Source organism: Phalacrocorax carbo, chromosome 10 (assembly GCF_963921805.1).
Source record: "Phalacrocorax carbo chromosome 10, bPhaCar2.1, whole genome shotgun sequence".
In the NCBI taxonomy this organism is placed as follows: Eukaryota; Metazoa; Chordata; class Aves; order Suliformes; family Phalacrocoracidae; genus Phalacrocorax; species Phalacrocorax carbo.
This window is the reverse complement of record NC_087522.1, coordinates 6,864,020-6,879,393: the sequence shown is the minus strand read 5'-3', so window position 1 is coordinate 6,879,393 and position 15,374 is coordinate 6,864,020. Positions and strand designations below refer to the sequence as shown.

General features: G+C 37.7%; 2 protein-coding genes across 18 annotated transcripts in view; one reads left to right on the top strand and one right to left on the bottom strand.

Moving 5' to 3' along the window:
- The window catches only part of GPR146 (G protein-coupled receptor 146), a 54,792-nt gene extending 39,986 nt beyond the window's left edge, over window positions 1–14,806 (top strand). For 7 of the 16 annotated variants that reach the window (XM_064461641.1, XM_064461642.1, XM_064461648.1 and 4 more), the window contains one exon: window positions 7,122–7,560. Coding sequence is in view for 10 of the 16 variants with exons in the window: in XM_064461648.1 (XP_064317718.1) it covers window positions 7,122–7,216 (95 nt within the window). In the remaining 6 variants the exon portion in view is untranslated. Of the gene's footprint in view, window positions 1–5,367; window positions 5,503–7,121; window positions 7,561–7,595; window positions 7,998–10,281 lie in introns of those variants that run through there. The other 9 variants (XM_064461636.1, XM_064461635.1, XM_064461634.1 and 6 more) reach the window with 4 other exon arrangements.
- Window positions 1–15,374, bottom strand: part of C10H7orf50 (chromosome 10 C7orf50 homolog) — a 133,828-nt gene that overhangs the window by 74,810 nt on the left and 43,644 nt on the right. The gene's annotated exons all lie outside the window — the stretch shown is intronic.

Genomic DNA, 15,374 nt, shown 5'->3' with positions numbered 1-15,374 from the left:
TAGAAAATTTTGGTAAATAGTGGTAAAAAAACATCCCTGATAAAGTGGAGTGGGGAGTAGCAGCAGTAGATGGACAAATCAGAACCCATTCCTGTCAGTAAGATGCCTCTTATTTAATTTCAAGCCTCTGGTAAATAAAAATTCCTACTCCAAATCTTACAGTCTAATAATAGCCACCTTCAGATCAGCATTAATATTATACTAGCCCTCATAGAAGGTAAAATTAAAAAGTTTTATTCAGTCATTGTAAATGTAGTAACATGTAATCAGTAAATACACAAATTTCTTCAAGAGGCAGCTAGAAAATGGGATTTCCTTCACCAAGCAATAGAAATTAAAAGCCACGACTGTCAAGAACAAGATGTCTCAGGCTTGCTGGCAATTATCGGAAAGATATCTGTTTATCTTCAATGGATGTAACAATATTTGAAGTTACTTTAGCCTTAGTACAACTCTGCTGAGGGCCAATTTTCCCCTTCAAACTCTAAACTCAAACCAGTTTTATATTCATTATTATAAATATTATCTGAGAAAGAACTATGTCAATATTTTTGCATTTACTGAAAGCCTGGTCTCTGCAGTCTAAGTCTGTTTCACAAGAGTTTCCTACACAGTCAACGCGAAGTCTTGTTGATGAGTCACTAGGTCAGCTTTCACCAATGTTTCTAACAGGAAATGGCATTATATTATAGTTTCCAGGAAAACTACCATCTGTGCCTCCTGTCAGTCTTTGCAACTGGCAGCAAAATATCTCTGGGGAATGTTTTCATACTGCCAAATTTCAGCAGTGTTCCCTGTCACAAGTCCCAGGCATGGGTGAAGCTAACAACAATCGGTTAAGATAAGAGCTGCTGTTTCCACCTTGCCAACTCACTGGGCCAACTCATTTACAGAGTAATTCCAGCAGAGTCAGTGTGCTTTGATGCTTTGTCCCCGGATAAATTCAGTCTGCAATATCTAGAATAGGGATAATTTGCATTAATTCTGATTGGTAAGAATCTGTCTTCTTTACTGGAGTGATGCTGATTTACATGGACCAGAAGCACAAAGTTCAGTTCATACACATTCCTTACCTGGAACCTGGGCGACGCGAAAATGCTGGAAATGCAGAGATCTAGCCACTTCCTCTCTCAGAAGAGGTGCAAGTGATCTGTTTGCACCAACGATCCAAACAAAGTAATCAGTGAAACGAAGTCTTGTAATTTTATATTTTCTCAAATATGAAAAAGGCCTCAGCAAATAATTTTAAATTTGTCTCCATGATCTGGTGATCTTTACATAAAAAGGAGGAATTTATAAGTTTCATAAACATTTTTACCCCAAAACCAGTCTTAACTGACTTGTTGTTCAACAGTTTAAGTGTCTGTAGGTACTGTGGGGAAAACAACCCTATAGTTAAATATTGGTGATTATCATGTAAGCAAGATCCTTTAATGAAATCACCCACGTACTATATTCAATGCCTTAAGTCAGAAAAATGAACTAAATAATCTCATTAAAAACAGTGGGACGAAGTGCATCTATCATGTAAATCTACTCAGTCCCAGCTACTCTGAACATCAACATCATGATAGTAAGAATGCTTTCTGAAGGTGCATGTAATCCTTGAAGGATCCATTGAGTTGAAGTAGTTCCTATGAAAAGAAACTACAACTTACGTTCAGTTTTACATTGAATGAAAATATTTGCTACAGTTAATGGGCTTGTGTGCTCTCCAAGAAACTGAAATTTTATGTGTTAATTAAGTCTTTTGGTTTCTGTGGCTCACCAGTTACAAACACAGTGAAAATTCTGCCAGAGATTAAATTTTTTAAAAGATCTTTTTTCACTGAAGCAGTTAAAAACCTAAATATATATAGCAACTTTCAATCATCTTGACACTGAATTTTATTTAAGTTTGTTGCCACTTAGATTTAAAGTAGGATAGCTGCATCAAAATCAGCTTCCAAGTGCTCTGAAAACATGGACCAGTAACTGTAGTAGCACTAACTGGCTGTTTGTATTCAACAGTCTGAAAGGTGCCATCTACTCTGCTGATGCTTAAAAGCTGTCAGTTCTATTCCAATTAGTCAACTTTATAAAATCCGGAACTCAAAGCACCTTATGAAGCCTTTTTTCTAATACTACATTCATTCTAATTATTCTTGTTATTTAATACACCATAACTTACTGGAAGTGAATATGAATACTAGTAAAATTACAGGGGTTTTGTTTGGCATATAGCTCATTTTTTTAAGAAAATTATCGCCTAGTAGATATTTGAGCATCTCAACATTGTGTCTCATTTCAGAAACGCAGGCAGCTAATGCTTGTAGACTAATACAGGTAACCGCTGCGTAAATTCATTCTGCCCAATGGAATACCCTATCTTTAGAACTGCACAAAAATAGAATTCATTTCACTTCTTGCAGTAATGAAATCTTACGCCACAACACATCTATGATGTATTAAAAGCTGCACTGTTCACTCATGGTGAACAAAAAAAGAAAAGATGTCAGGTTTTCCATATAAAGGATCTTTCGGAATTCAGTGATAAAGCTAAGTCAGGAAGAGGTGGAGCAGACGACCAGTCACGCTCATCAGACACTGGGACACAGCGAATTTAACAAAACATGATTGAGTTTATAGAGTTAACCCATGCAGAGTCCCCAGAGCAGCTGTTTCTGAGCAGCTGTGAGGAGGACACAGCCATCGGCAACCTAACTCCTGCAGAGGCCCTATTACAAAGAAATAAACAGCATAAAAAAAAGGATTTATCTGGGAGTGGCAGATGTGCCTGGCAGATAGCATCTGCGTCTGAACAGGGGACTCCTTCCACACAAATCTTTAGGGGCCTTAATGCTGGGCTATCTCCTCTCCACAGAACTCAGTCTCCCCATTTTGAAGGAATTTTCTTTGTCACTTCTGCCCTGCAGTACTTGGTTATTACAACCTTCCAGACCACTACCATCCTGCCACTCTCTAACACATATAACAGGCTCTTAAAAACACCCTTTGGCAGTTTTTATTATTGTTTCCAGAGTAGTTGATCTTTTTGTCTTTTTTTTTACTGGAGTATATTATCTGTTCTCATAAGCTGTAAGCTGCTTAAAAACTAAGGGGGGAAAAAGTGAAAAGAGAGAAAATACAGTTATCCGTTTCTGATGGATACACGTGTTGTTTTGAGCTATCTTCTATGAACTTTGAACACAGAAGAAAGTTCTTCAGTTCTAAACTAATATACCAAAGGTGCACATCTTGAAAAGTAGTTGCCATAACTTAAAATCAAGTTTTCCTCTCTTTCTTCCAAACCAAAGGAGCATCTGAACTCATTTGTTGATGCTTACTGATCTGTGACAGCAATTTGCAGAGACTTACTTCTGACATGGCCTTACATGAACTCGGACTCCCAAAGATATGAAAAATCTGAACAGAAACAAAGTGTGCAGCTGCCATTGTTAACACTTTTATATTATATGGAATTATGTAATAATAATAACAACAACAACATTAATGTAAACGAAAGGTTAAAACAGAAAAACGTTGCATCTGTTCAGAAGGCTGCCAAGAGGCCGGGGCAGTAAGCAGATTATGATGGCACAAGTGGGATCTGAATGAGCAGGTAGCTGCTGTGCAGATGATTTGCCACAAAGATGGTGCTTACAGAATGAAAGAATAAACAAGTGACAACAGCTGCCAACATCTGTGGAACAATGAAAAGGTCACCTAGCAAGTGAGAGAGGGCCCACAGGAAGGAGTTAAGTTTTTGAGTGCTCTGAAGACTATATATATTCAGAATTTCTGGAAAAACAGAGAGTGAGCAACCTCAAAGGATGACCAGAGCAAAATGCGAAGATCGATTTCAGAAGCATGAGTACCTCTGTATTCATTCCACACATGACAGGAATACACCCTTATAGTTCTTGAGAATTCAATTTTTGTTGTTGACTCACCATGCCTAAGAACAGCCTGAGATGTCCCATGGGAAAGTAAGAGAAGTAAGAAGTGAAAGAGTATCGTAGTCAGAAACCCTGTGATAAGTCTGATATGACATCACGTGTGTCATACGAGCAAACGATGATGGGAGGTGCAGCCTTAACTGTAATGGAGTCATCAGGGAGAGATAAAGCGGAAAATAAGGGCCAGGCAGATGTGAAAAACAAGGAAATGTACTTTTTAAAAAAACAGGGAAATGCATGTAAGCATTTATGTCTGGACAGAATGAACACTTAAGGAATAACACTGGACGAAGGCGAGGCAAGAAGTTATAAAGCTGGAAATAGACTCACAGCATTGTGCAGAATTAAGCAGGGGTAGGCAACAGTCGGATGGTATGAGTCAAAGGTCATTTTTCAAAGTTTTTAATTATTGTTATGCTGCTACTAAAGCAAGTTCATACTGCAAAGGGAATGGGTTTAGAAAGCCAAAAACTGTGCCTAATGGCGAGGGTGAAATCAGTGGGACCAGGAGGCTGGGCACCTGCTCTTCCCATGAGTTCATTTGCCGGGGGGGCAAACTCCTTGTTCCATGCTCCCTCTCACAGCACGACAGACAGAAAGTGCTTCTGTGGAAAGAAAAAAACCACCCCTTTTCCAACTGACCTTTTTTATTGCTTTTTTTTATTTGTGCTTTATTTTAAACATCCAAGACAGGGTTATAGTCAATGCTACTTTATATCAATTATTCTTGTTGTTTAGTCATGGGTTCTTTCACATCATATTGCGCTGAATTAACTACATTATAAAATGGAACCGATATCAATTATAAACATACCACCTGCCAAACTGGTCAATGATTGCACCACAAAGACATAAATGATAGGGTTGGAAGGGGCCTGTTTTTCAGCCCAGCACCCAGTATCAAGCAGGATTTTCTTCTCCACTAATGCTAAAAGCATTTTATCTGAGCTGTATCATTATATTATAAACAGCAGCAACTCAGCAACTGCATAAGGAAAGTACATTCTGAAACCTACTTGCCTGCACTGCTGCATTTTCTCCCCTCACACCTAACTTGGGCAGTATAGTTTTACTTTTCTGTATGTCCAGCCAGCAAGTCTTCTGTTAGTCCCTATGGCATGTGTATAAGCTGGTGAGCCTAAAAAAAAGTCACGTTACCCAGACTGTGAGGTAATGGCAGTGCAACACTTCACTCTCTCGCACTTGAGAGCTCAGAGTGCTCCCCTTAAGGTACAACTAACTGCAGGTATGCTATTTTCCAGAAATACCGATCATCCATTAGTTACATTTTTAAGAATTAATCCATAAATAATAATTAGCCTGTCACTTTCAAAAAGCACCTTACAAACTGATGAATAGCTGACAATCTACTAAGTCATGGTTTATGCATATATTTAACACTTCAGGCCAATCTTTTCTGTTTTCTTAGTCTTGATCTGAAAGAAACTTGTGCCATCCAGCAAAGCTCTGCACAGCGCTCAGCCTTCCTCTATGCAGGACACTTGGGTTTCAGTCTCTATAGAAATTAAGAGATCCTGTGGGAACTCTAGAAGACCTGATGAAAGTAGGAGTGTTAGGCCTGTTTAGAGACTTACTTTCTTGGCAACAGCTTGATTAGCTACGTAAGGTTTCTAATGATATTACAGCTTGTGAAAACACATATTCAGAGGTTAGACAACCTAGGGAAGAGCTATTTCACATATAGACAATAACAGAGCAAGTAAACAAATCATTTATTGTCTAAACAAAAAAAAATCTGCAGAGCGTGAGATAGTGCTACAGCTGGATAAAGGTTTGGGGTTTTTTAGTCAAACAATCAAGAGTGTAGAATGGTCATGCTTGAAACTGTTACCCAACCTGCTCTGCAACTTAGTGCTGCATTATGAATGAAAATGCCTGAAAAAACCCTGACTGCAGCTACGGACTCTGTAATACACCCAAGCAGCAGTTTGCTGTTTTTCTCATTAATTGAAGATCATTTTATGCATCTTTTCTAAAATAATCTTTGCCACCAAGTGCTCTTAACTTTTTGTGTGGTGTTGTAAGAAGTTTTTCTTAAGTACCTCATGCAAATTTTTATCTAAATAAAACCAGGTTCAATTTCTATGTCATGTAAAGAAATTGACTTTTGGCCAAGTACCAGAACTCTGAAAGTACTTCTACACTAATACCTTTCCTATTTTGCAGTTTCCCCAGTGAATTTACTATGATTGAAGTCCTTCTACAGTTTTGAGGCAGCAAAGACTGGATGCTAGTTTGTAACAGTTATCTTTAGCACATACGCAATTCTATCTGTGGACTATGTATCAAATAGGAACGGAGGAGTTTTGTGCCATTTGGGAGTTGCAGTGGTTTTACAATACTCACAATGAATTGTTAAATACAAACCAAGAAGCACAGACCTTGCCTAAAAAATCAAGCTGCCATCAGATGGAGTAACTCAGCCCGCCCTGAGTAAGCATTTTCAGTGTTTCTCTGGTATTCATTCCATAAACACCAGCTTAATTTTTAATTAAGGGATTTTGCATTGGTGTTTATTTCCTATGGAATAAAGCCTCAGAATCTCTAAATATAAGACTAATTATTTTGAAAAAATAAGGCAGCTCTTGGTGTTGGTTGACGATACCAGTTAAAAACATACTTTGAAGGTAGTAACTTTAGTGCATAAGTCTATGGGGTTTCCACATGAACAACAGATGCACCACAGTACCAAATTCAGTATGGGATAAGTTATCAACCTACAGTTCAAAAACTCTTTCAAAAAATGATCAGTTTTAAAGGTGTAGAGAATATACCCGCTCACATCCATTAATTACAAATGACATGCAAATACTGAGAACAATTGTCTTTTCAACTTTTCAAACAAGGAACCAGAATGGAATCCATAATACCATCACAAAATGAGGCTCACTTAATGCCTTTTCACAACACCAAAAAAAATTCAAAGTAAATTCACATTCAAAGTAAATGCTCAGAAACTTTTCTTCCTAGCTTGTATTACAAGCTAGCTCACCTTTGCAAGCAGCACAAACACCTGCGTGCTCCATAATACAGTAATTAAAAAAAACTGATTGTTTGAGGATGCATGGCCTATAAAAATGAAACCTCAAAGCCACATATTCTCAACCCAGGTTAAAAATAAAACCCGCACTCCTGAATGAGAGCTGTTGATTGCACTTGCAGGGAATGGAACAGCCTCTCCGATGTCTCCGGAGAACCCCAGCGCAGATGACAATACCATAACAAACCTGCATGCTCCAGCAGCCCGTATATTTTAAGTGGTAAATCTGAAACCCAGAGACTAAACCGAGCTGGATCCAACGGCTCGCTCCCCTCCAAGCACAGCCTCTCACTTCTTGAAACTGGCTGTAAACAGGGAAAGGGAGGGGCCTGCCGCCTGCCAAGCCAAGCAGAAACTTGTGAGTAACTTATAGAGGAAAAACAAGTGCAGCGCGGCGGGCGCGCAGCGTAGCACGCTGCCCAGGCGCTGGCAAGAGGCGATCACCATGTTTTCAAAGAGAAACAAGACAGGGCTTTGCAGCCGGCTTCCCTCCTCAGAAATGCTGCTTATCAAACGCGTGCGGATCCGGCAGCGCGGAGGAATGTAAAACGTGAATTAAAGGTAAGAGGCTTTAACAGCAACGCTGCTGAGATTAGGGCCGTGGGAAAGGAAGGCTGGAGAGAGTGCAGCGGCTGCCAGGATGCGCTTTCCTTCTACGTTTTAAGTTCTGATTTTAATTTTCAATGTGATAAAAGTATAAAAGCAGACAAGACCAGAGGAAGCATTAGGGAAGGCTGAGTCAGCCCACAGTAAACAAGAGGACCGCAGCGTTCACTTATGCAACGCGATCAACCTGGGGCTGCAAAACTACTTCTGACTGGAGAAGGGGTTAGTTTAGATTGATCGAGTCAAACTGCTGCATCCGAAGCATCGCAAGGGTGTACCCAGCCAGGGTCTGTGAAGACAAAACTTGCTTTAAAACGACAAAAGAGATGGCAGGGTAAGAAATGCTGAGCTGGGCCGGGACAGCACAGCAAACAGGTTCAGTGCCTTCACAGGTAAGTGACAATTAAAAATGGGTGATTTCTACATTAGTGGCAAAAATACCTCGTCTGGTAATTTTAGAAGTAATTCAAATTTCTCCAGAAATTTTTATTTTATTTTATTTTTGCTCATTTTGGAGGTAAGTTTTGCAATTTCATAAGATTACTATTTAACACAATGAATTGCCTACCATTCTATCTTTAAAAATGAATTGCCTTATTTAACTGCATTTTGAGGATGTAAAGAAAAAAGGGGTAATCATTAAATACTTTTGTGAAACCAGCCATCCCCCTGCTCTATGAAAGGTAAAGCATGGTAGCAAAGACTGTTGATCATCTGAGACAATTTACAGGCAAGTATTCTGTGGCTGATGTAATTCAGTCTGGAGTAATCAAAGCTACATGCTTAAGAATAAACCTACCTAATGGAATTACATGATTGTATCCATGCCTGTGCTTAGTCACCCTTGCACTCACTGTAATGCATATATTTGCAATATCTAGTTCCAGTCTGCTGCTTTGGTTGAATCAAGTCATAACAGTTCAATGAGATGTAATTTTGGTTGCCTTCAACTGTGTAAAACAGCTTTTCTTTAAAAAAATAACCCCAACTTTCTTAAAAACTTAAAACAACAGATGCTTCCTGAAAATAAACTGGGTTGTTTTCAGTGCTCAAGAATAGTATGAGGATTGAAAGACAACATAAAGATATCATACTTTCTACTCATGTGCAATACTACAGCTAAAGAATTGCTTTGAGAAAAACAAACAAAAAAGTAAGTTTTTCCACAAAGGTGAAAGAAAGCTTTGAAAACAGCAGACCTGCATCTTGTGCTACTGCCACAGAAGCCACTTACCCGAGGAGATGTAACACATGGCAGCGGAATAAAAATTTGTTTGCCCAGCTAAAATGACTGCATTTTTAGCCAGATATCTGGCACGGGCTATGGTGTTCAGAAAAAAAATGCACACAAAACAACTGCAATGGGAACTAAAAAAATGGAAGTTGACATGATTCTGGAACAAATTCTGTGCTATGGCTGAAGTGTCAAAGGATTAGCACTACAGATGCAACCACGTATCTGTATGCTTACAGAACCCATACTGTATAATTTAGCCATATGGTATAGCATGTTGTCTAGTAACATTCATTTTAATTGCACAATGTTTATTGTGGATTTGATTAAAACTTGTTCTCTCTCTGGAAAGAATGCAGGGATGTGTACTTATACTTTCCTATACGTGCTAAACGGGAAGAACACAAAACAATGCTGGGTATCTGACAGTATCAGAGTACACACGACGTGGGAAGTCACCTGCTGCACAAATTCTACACCGTCCCAGAACTGGGCTGGCAGGAATAATAACCATGATTTTAAGGCTGTGAATGTTTTCAGCTGTACTTTAGAGATTACTTATTTCTGCATTTTGGAAACAGACTTTTCATGATTGCTTTGAAGTTCACTGATTTCAGTTGAAATGTTATCTCTTTACTGACGATAAAGCAAAGATAGCTGGACAACAACAACTGATACTAGCATACTTTTTAAAGAATTCAAGCTATTTGAGAGGCAATGATAGCAAATTCTTGCCTTTTTGGAAAGTCAGGCTGCCCTGATATTAGGTCCCCTAGACTACAGAGGTCCATTGTTCAGACCTAAATGGTTATAGGTTGGAAGTCTGAATATGAACTGACCTATTAAAAAAAACCCCTCACCTCATTTCCCAGTTTCCTCTAGTCTCTGTCAATTTTATCAGTGATCCAGTATACATCTACCATACTGCCTTGGATGTGCCTCCCAAGAAACTAGCTTTTCAAGAGAAAGCTTATTTAACACCTTAGAGAACTCTATTTATCTTATTGCTAAGATGTGTGCTTCAGCTTATACCCTTCAATCCTTCAGCACTACCCTTATATATTATTAGCTATTTAAAATGTACTGTTTAATAATTTTAAAGAACATTGTGCTCATCTTCATGTATATTACATCGGTAGTTATCTTGAAGATGCACAATTTATTATTTACTTCTGGTGTGTCCTGCATCAACTCATTTGCCACTAATTTAACTTAAATTAAAACTTCATAATGTTTACTAGTCTAATAAAATTTTTATTCACAGATTACTTTCTTCTAGACTCAGAAGATCAAAAGGCATTTCAGAAACGAACCTTAAATTGATCAGTTGATCGGTTACGTGAAGCATATAATCTCTATCTTTAAAACATTTTCTTTGTACTACATTGCATTTCACTTAGAATATAACAGTTCATCAATACTTTCACTATTTCTCTCTACAGAAAAGCTGGTAACCAGCCGAGAAGATACAAAGCTAAAATCACTATGTGGAGCTGTGAAACCTTAAACAACAGTACCGAGAACAGTGAGGACCGGCATCTCTGCCATGAATTCCACCTTGTGCTTTCCGTCTTTTCCCTACTCTACCTCATTATATGTTTCCCAATTGGCCTTTGTTACAATGGCTTGCTGGTCCTAGTCAATCTCTATAACAAAGCTACCATGACTATGCCAGATGTTTACTTTGTCAACATTGCCATTGCTGGTCTTATCATCAATGCTCTGGCACCAATGTACCTTCTAGGTCTTGCCAATACAAAATGGGCCATCTGGAATTCTAACAATGAAGTTTATATTACCTTACTTATTTTATTCAACGTCTCGTCTTTAGTTACCATGTACTCTACTACATTACTCAGTTTGGACTACTACATTGAACGTGCTCTGCCTAGAACTTACATGTCAAGTGTGTACAACACCAAACATGTTTGTGGATTCATATGGGGTGGTGCCATGCTTACAAGTTTTTCATCTCTCCTGTTCTACGTCTGCAATCACGTATCCACTAAAATAACTGAATGTTCCAAGATGCAGAACAAAGAAGCAGCAGATGCCATTATGGTCTTTATCGGGTATGTCGTACCAGCTATCGCTGTACTGTATGCACTTGTATTAATCCTGCGACTACGCAAAGAGGCTACACCACTAGATCAAGACACTGGACGATTAGATCCATCGGTTCACAGGCTTTTGATTGCCACAGTCTGTACACAGTTCACATTATGGACACCCTATTATGTTATTCTCTTGGTAAGCACATTTACTAATGCACAAGGAAGAATTGCAGATGAAAATTACAGTCGAATATTACATTTTACCAAGATTTTATCAAAATTCTTGGCTTTCTCAAGCAGCTTTGTAATGCCTCTGCTCTACAGATACATTAACAAGAACTTTCCTAACAAATTTCGACGTTTGCTTAAAAAGATACACTGTGGGAATCAAGGGTGTTCTCATGAACGCACAGTAGTACAGCAAGTTATGACGTAGGTATGAAAAAGCCTTCTGGTGCTCTGTTCCTGCAGTACTTAGCATACCAGTACTGGGACCGTGATATTGCTGTGTTGGCACTCAGGAGTCATTAACATGAGAGTCCCAACCAAGTGGCTAGAAGGAGCTCTCCATTACAGTGAAATGAAAACAGTCTTAATTTTTCAAATAGTTAATTGTTTGCTGAAATCTCGTGAGACTCTGGCCTATGTGCTGTAATACCTGTGACATCTAATACTTCAGTGCACTGAATTGGTTACAAAGCATAAATGCTGTCTTCAGCGTTCTCATATTCCTGTCTGAAGAAACCACCGAGCAGTTTATTGAAGCCTTGACTGAAGACACAGCACCTTTTATCTTGTATAGAAAAAGGCATTACCTTATTTTCTGTACAAAGAATTAACCGTGCTATCCGTGATGAAGTAAATAGCATTTTTCAATGAAGACGATATAGTTGATCTTTACTAAAGATCATATTATCCAATCATACATGCCCAAGTAGTAAATGTTAATTATAAATTAAATTATTTAATTTCTCTCTCCTTCACTGAATCCCCTCTAAAAGAAGCCTAATTTACCATTTTCAGAAACTATTTTCTTGCACAAACTAACCTAAGTTTTAACGTTTATGGTAAATTGATTTTTTCTAGATGTAACAATTAACAAAAACGTGGTTTATTTTTCCAGTGCTTTGTTTGCATCCTAAAACATTTCAAGAATTCACAAATATTTATTAACTAATTCTAGGGGAACTGAGAGATGTTTGTGGCGCATATTAAGATGAAGGACACAGTGGTTTACAAAGTTAAATCAAAATTTAACTAGTAAAGAGTCTGGCTAAGTGTTATGGTCCACATATGTTCATGTAACAAGAGTAATTATCTAAAAAATAAATATGTTTATGATTAACATTTTGTATTTTCAAGGGATATGTTTGCAACAAATAAATCCTCTTTAATCTAGGGCATCACTGGAAGTTTGGAAACCATAAAAAGATCCCTCAATACATACAAGATTTTAAAAAGGGAGCAATATATTGGAGTCCTAGTCAGCATCAGCTTTTTGTTGACCTTGCAGAAATGGACTGCCTCCTAATGTGATTCTTGAATACACAATAGAAGTATAGTTTCTATATTTCATGGTGGGGATGAAGAAATCCAATCCAGATTGCCAAATTTTACTGAGTATATGAAATATGTAAGAAACACAAACATGCTGCAGGAAGTAAATTAACAGTTGCCCACAACAGCAAACCACAAAAAAATCACCCAAGGATTACCTGTTGCTGTGCTGTTGTTGCATTATTAATGACTGAGGAAGGGCAGAAGTTAAACGGATATTCTCCTGCTGATTTTGGGGCAGCAAGACATCTTTGTCACTCGCCCTGCCACACAGCAGAATCATTTCGTTGCTTAATCTGCCATAACACAACTCAAGTTCCACATGACTTTATTAAAAAAACACGGCTTTTCAAGCTTCTGGAATAAAAAAAAAACCACAGAGCAAAACCAGAACTGAACCCTTTCCATTGCTTATAGCACAATCTCATCTGATAATCGGTCCTAATTTGTCAGCATAGAGACATGCTTAAGTTCTAAGTGAGAAGCAGGTGAGGGACAGCCTTTTTGGATCTTTTCCCTTCAACATTATTCAGTAATTGCTTATCTTCTTCATATACAAGCATCTCTAAGTTATCAACAGCCTGGTGGAAGACTCTCCATTAATCTTTACTTTTTAAATAATTTTTCGTATTTTATTGAATTTTTTTAACCCTTACATCCTGTACAGTAAAACACCTATTTCTGTGGGGTTTTCTCCACCTGAAAACTATCCAGTGCAACTACATGAATTTACTTCATAGTTTTAGCCCACTGATGAAAACCATGTTAAGGAATTAAGCCTTTCTTTATCACTGTGTCTGAGTCACACACTAATTTACAGTGCCTCTATGCTGACATGATACTGGCTGCTTTGGTAAGCCATTGGGTTGGTCGGTTGATTTTTTCCCACTTAACTTGAGAGGTTTGCTATTAATTTCCACACATCTTGAATATTCAAGCTCACTTCCACACAAAAGTGCTTAAGAAATAAGTTTTTCCTTAAAACTGTCAAGCAAATAGGCTCCTCTTCCTCCCATCTGAGGAAAATCAGGTTTCCTAATGCACCACATTAAATCTCTCATGTAAAATCTGTTAAAGAAATTCCATCCTATTATGCAGGAAAAATTCCAGCAGGGAGGAACTGGCTTATCTGGTGTGAATAGAAACTTCCAGAACTGGGACACTGCCAGGATGGTGTAGCTGAACCGGTGACATTAAGTGCAATTTTAACCTCTGTGTTGCTTCCTTACCTCTATTTCCCCCCTCTCATAAGACATCTTACTTTCTGTCTCTAACAGGACTGTTGCATTTATTTCTGTTCCTTTTTCTCCATGTTAAATCCCCAGTTTCAGAACATGGCTCTTCTATCATCTCTCTTTAGCTTCTCCTCTCATCTTTTCCACTTTTCTATCTGAATGTGCTATTTTATTTAATTTTCATTTTGTTCCTCTGTTTCTGTCCATGCTTGGTCGTGCCCGCTTGGTGCCATTCACCACTCACATTTACCTGACTAGACTGACTCCTTTACGATGATCCAAATCTTATTCAATGATTTGACATTACATACGAATTTATGTAGTAAAATGGAAGCTGCTATTTAACAGATGGAGAAAGGACAAGGGGTTTTTTTATATAATTTACCCTTGAAATTCCAATGTTTTTTCCTGACCTTTTTTATGGCAGCAGTTAAGTATGTTTGCATGTATCCTTGATAATATACTAAATGCGATGGCAATCATATAGATGAACAACTTCCGTAAGTTAATGAACAAGACTGATATCCGCTTAATATTTTTCAGAGTTAATTTGTTGTATTAGTTGTCTCAAAGAAACTGTGCCATGGAGCTGCCTGACTGCTGTTCTTTTAAGGAAATTCTGAACTTAACTGCAGCACCCTCGCACGGTATCTCTTAAAAAGCAGTATCCTAAAAAGCCAGAACTTTGCAATATTTATATAAAAAACAGTAGGTAAGCAAGTGCAGTAAAATATTTACGGAAATACATGGTATTATAAATATGGAAGAATTTTTATGGACAAACCTTTAACACAAAGTTCTCAAGAACGGGGCCTTTCCATTTCACTTAGCTGAAGGTTTCTGATGACTGTAAATAGGAGCTTATCTATTTCACATTTAAATAAATGACTAAAATACTGTATATATAAAAGATAAAAATCAGCCTACTGATGTAAAAAGAATTTGCAAAGAATTTATTAAATTATTTCTTAAAGTGTATCATTTAAATGTAAACCTCTGAACCGTAAGGTGTACTGTATGTTTCTGTATGTATATACTGTATACTAGAAAGTACGCACTAGTTCAGTGCCATTATTAACAGTGTTATTTTCTTAAATATTAAATTTGATTTTGTGAGCTGATCTATGGCTTATAGCCCTCTTGCTGAGCCACCAATTAAGTAAAATCAATGAACTAACAAAAACATTGTTCTCTGCTTCTGCTTAAATTATTAACATAGCTAGCTCAAGACAAGTCCTTGTTGACTAACCTAGTAGAGGTCCTAGTTTCAAAAGTTTTCCTCTGAGAATCGAGTTGGTCTCTGAAGACATAATTTCAGTTAATGAAAGAAAGTGATCAACCCCTAGAAAATTTCTGGTTCTGTTAAAATGAAGAGAGTGGCCTTCAATATTATGTCAAAATACCATAGAAATGGTTGTTCTGCAAAGCCTCATAAAGGAACTATTGACTCACAATAAGTTCTCAATAAAAAGTGTTAAAGCGTATCTGGTCACTAAGCTGTGTCATTTTGGGGGTGGGGGATACTTCTTGATAAAAACCTATTGTAGATGAGGTTAAACCCATGTTGCTTCACTGAATCAAAACATAACAAATTGCATGGCTCAGATGTCAAATCAGATATGTTAAGTTACCGGGTTTTCCAGGCCATAATTTTTACATCATTAAAATCTCATTATTCAGCATCATGAA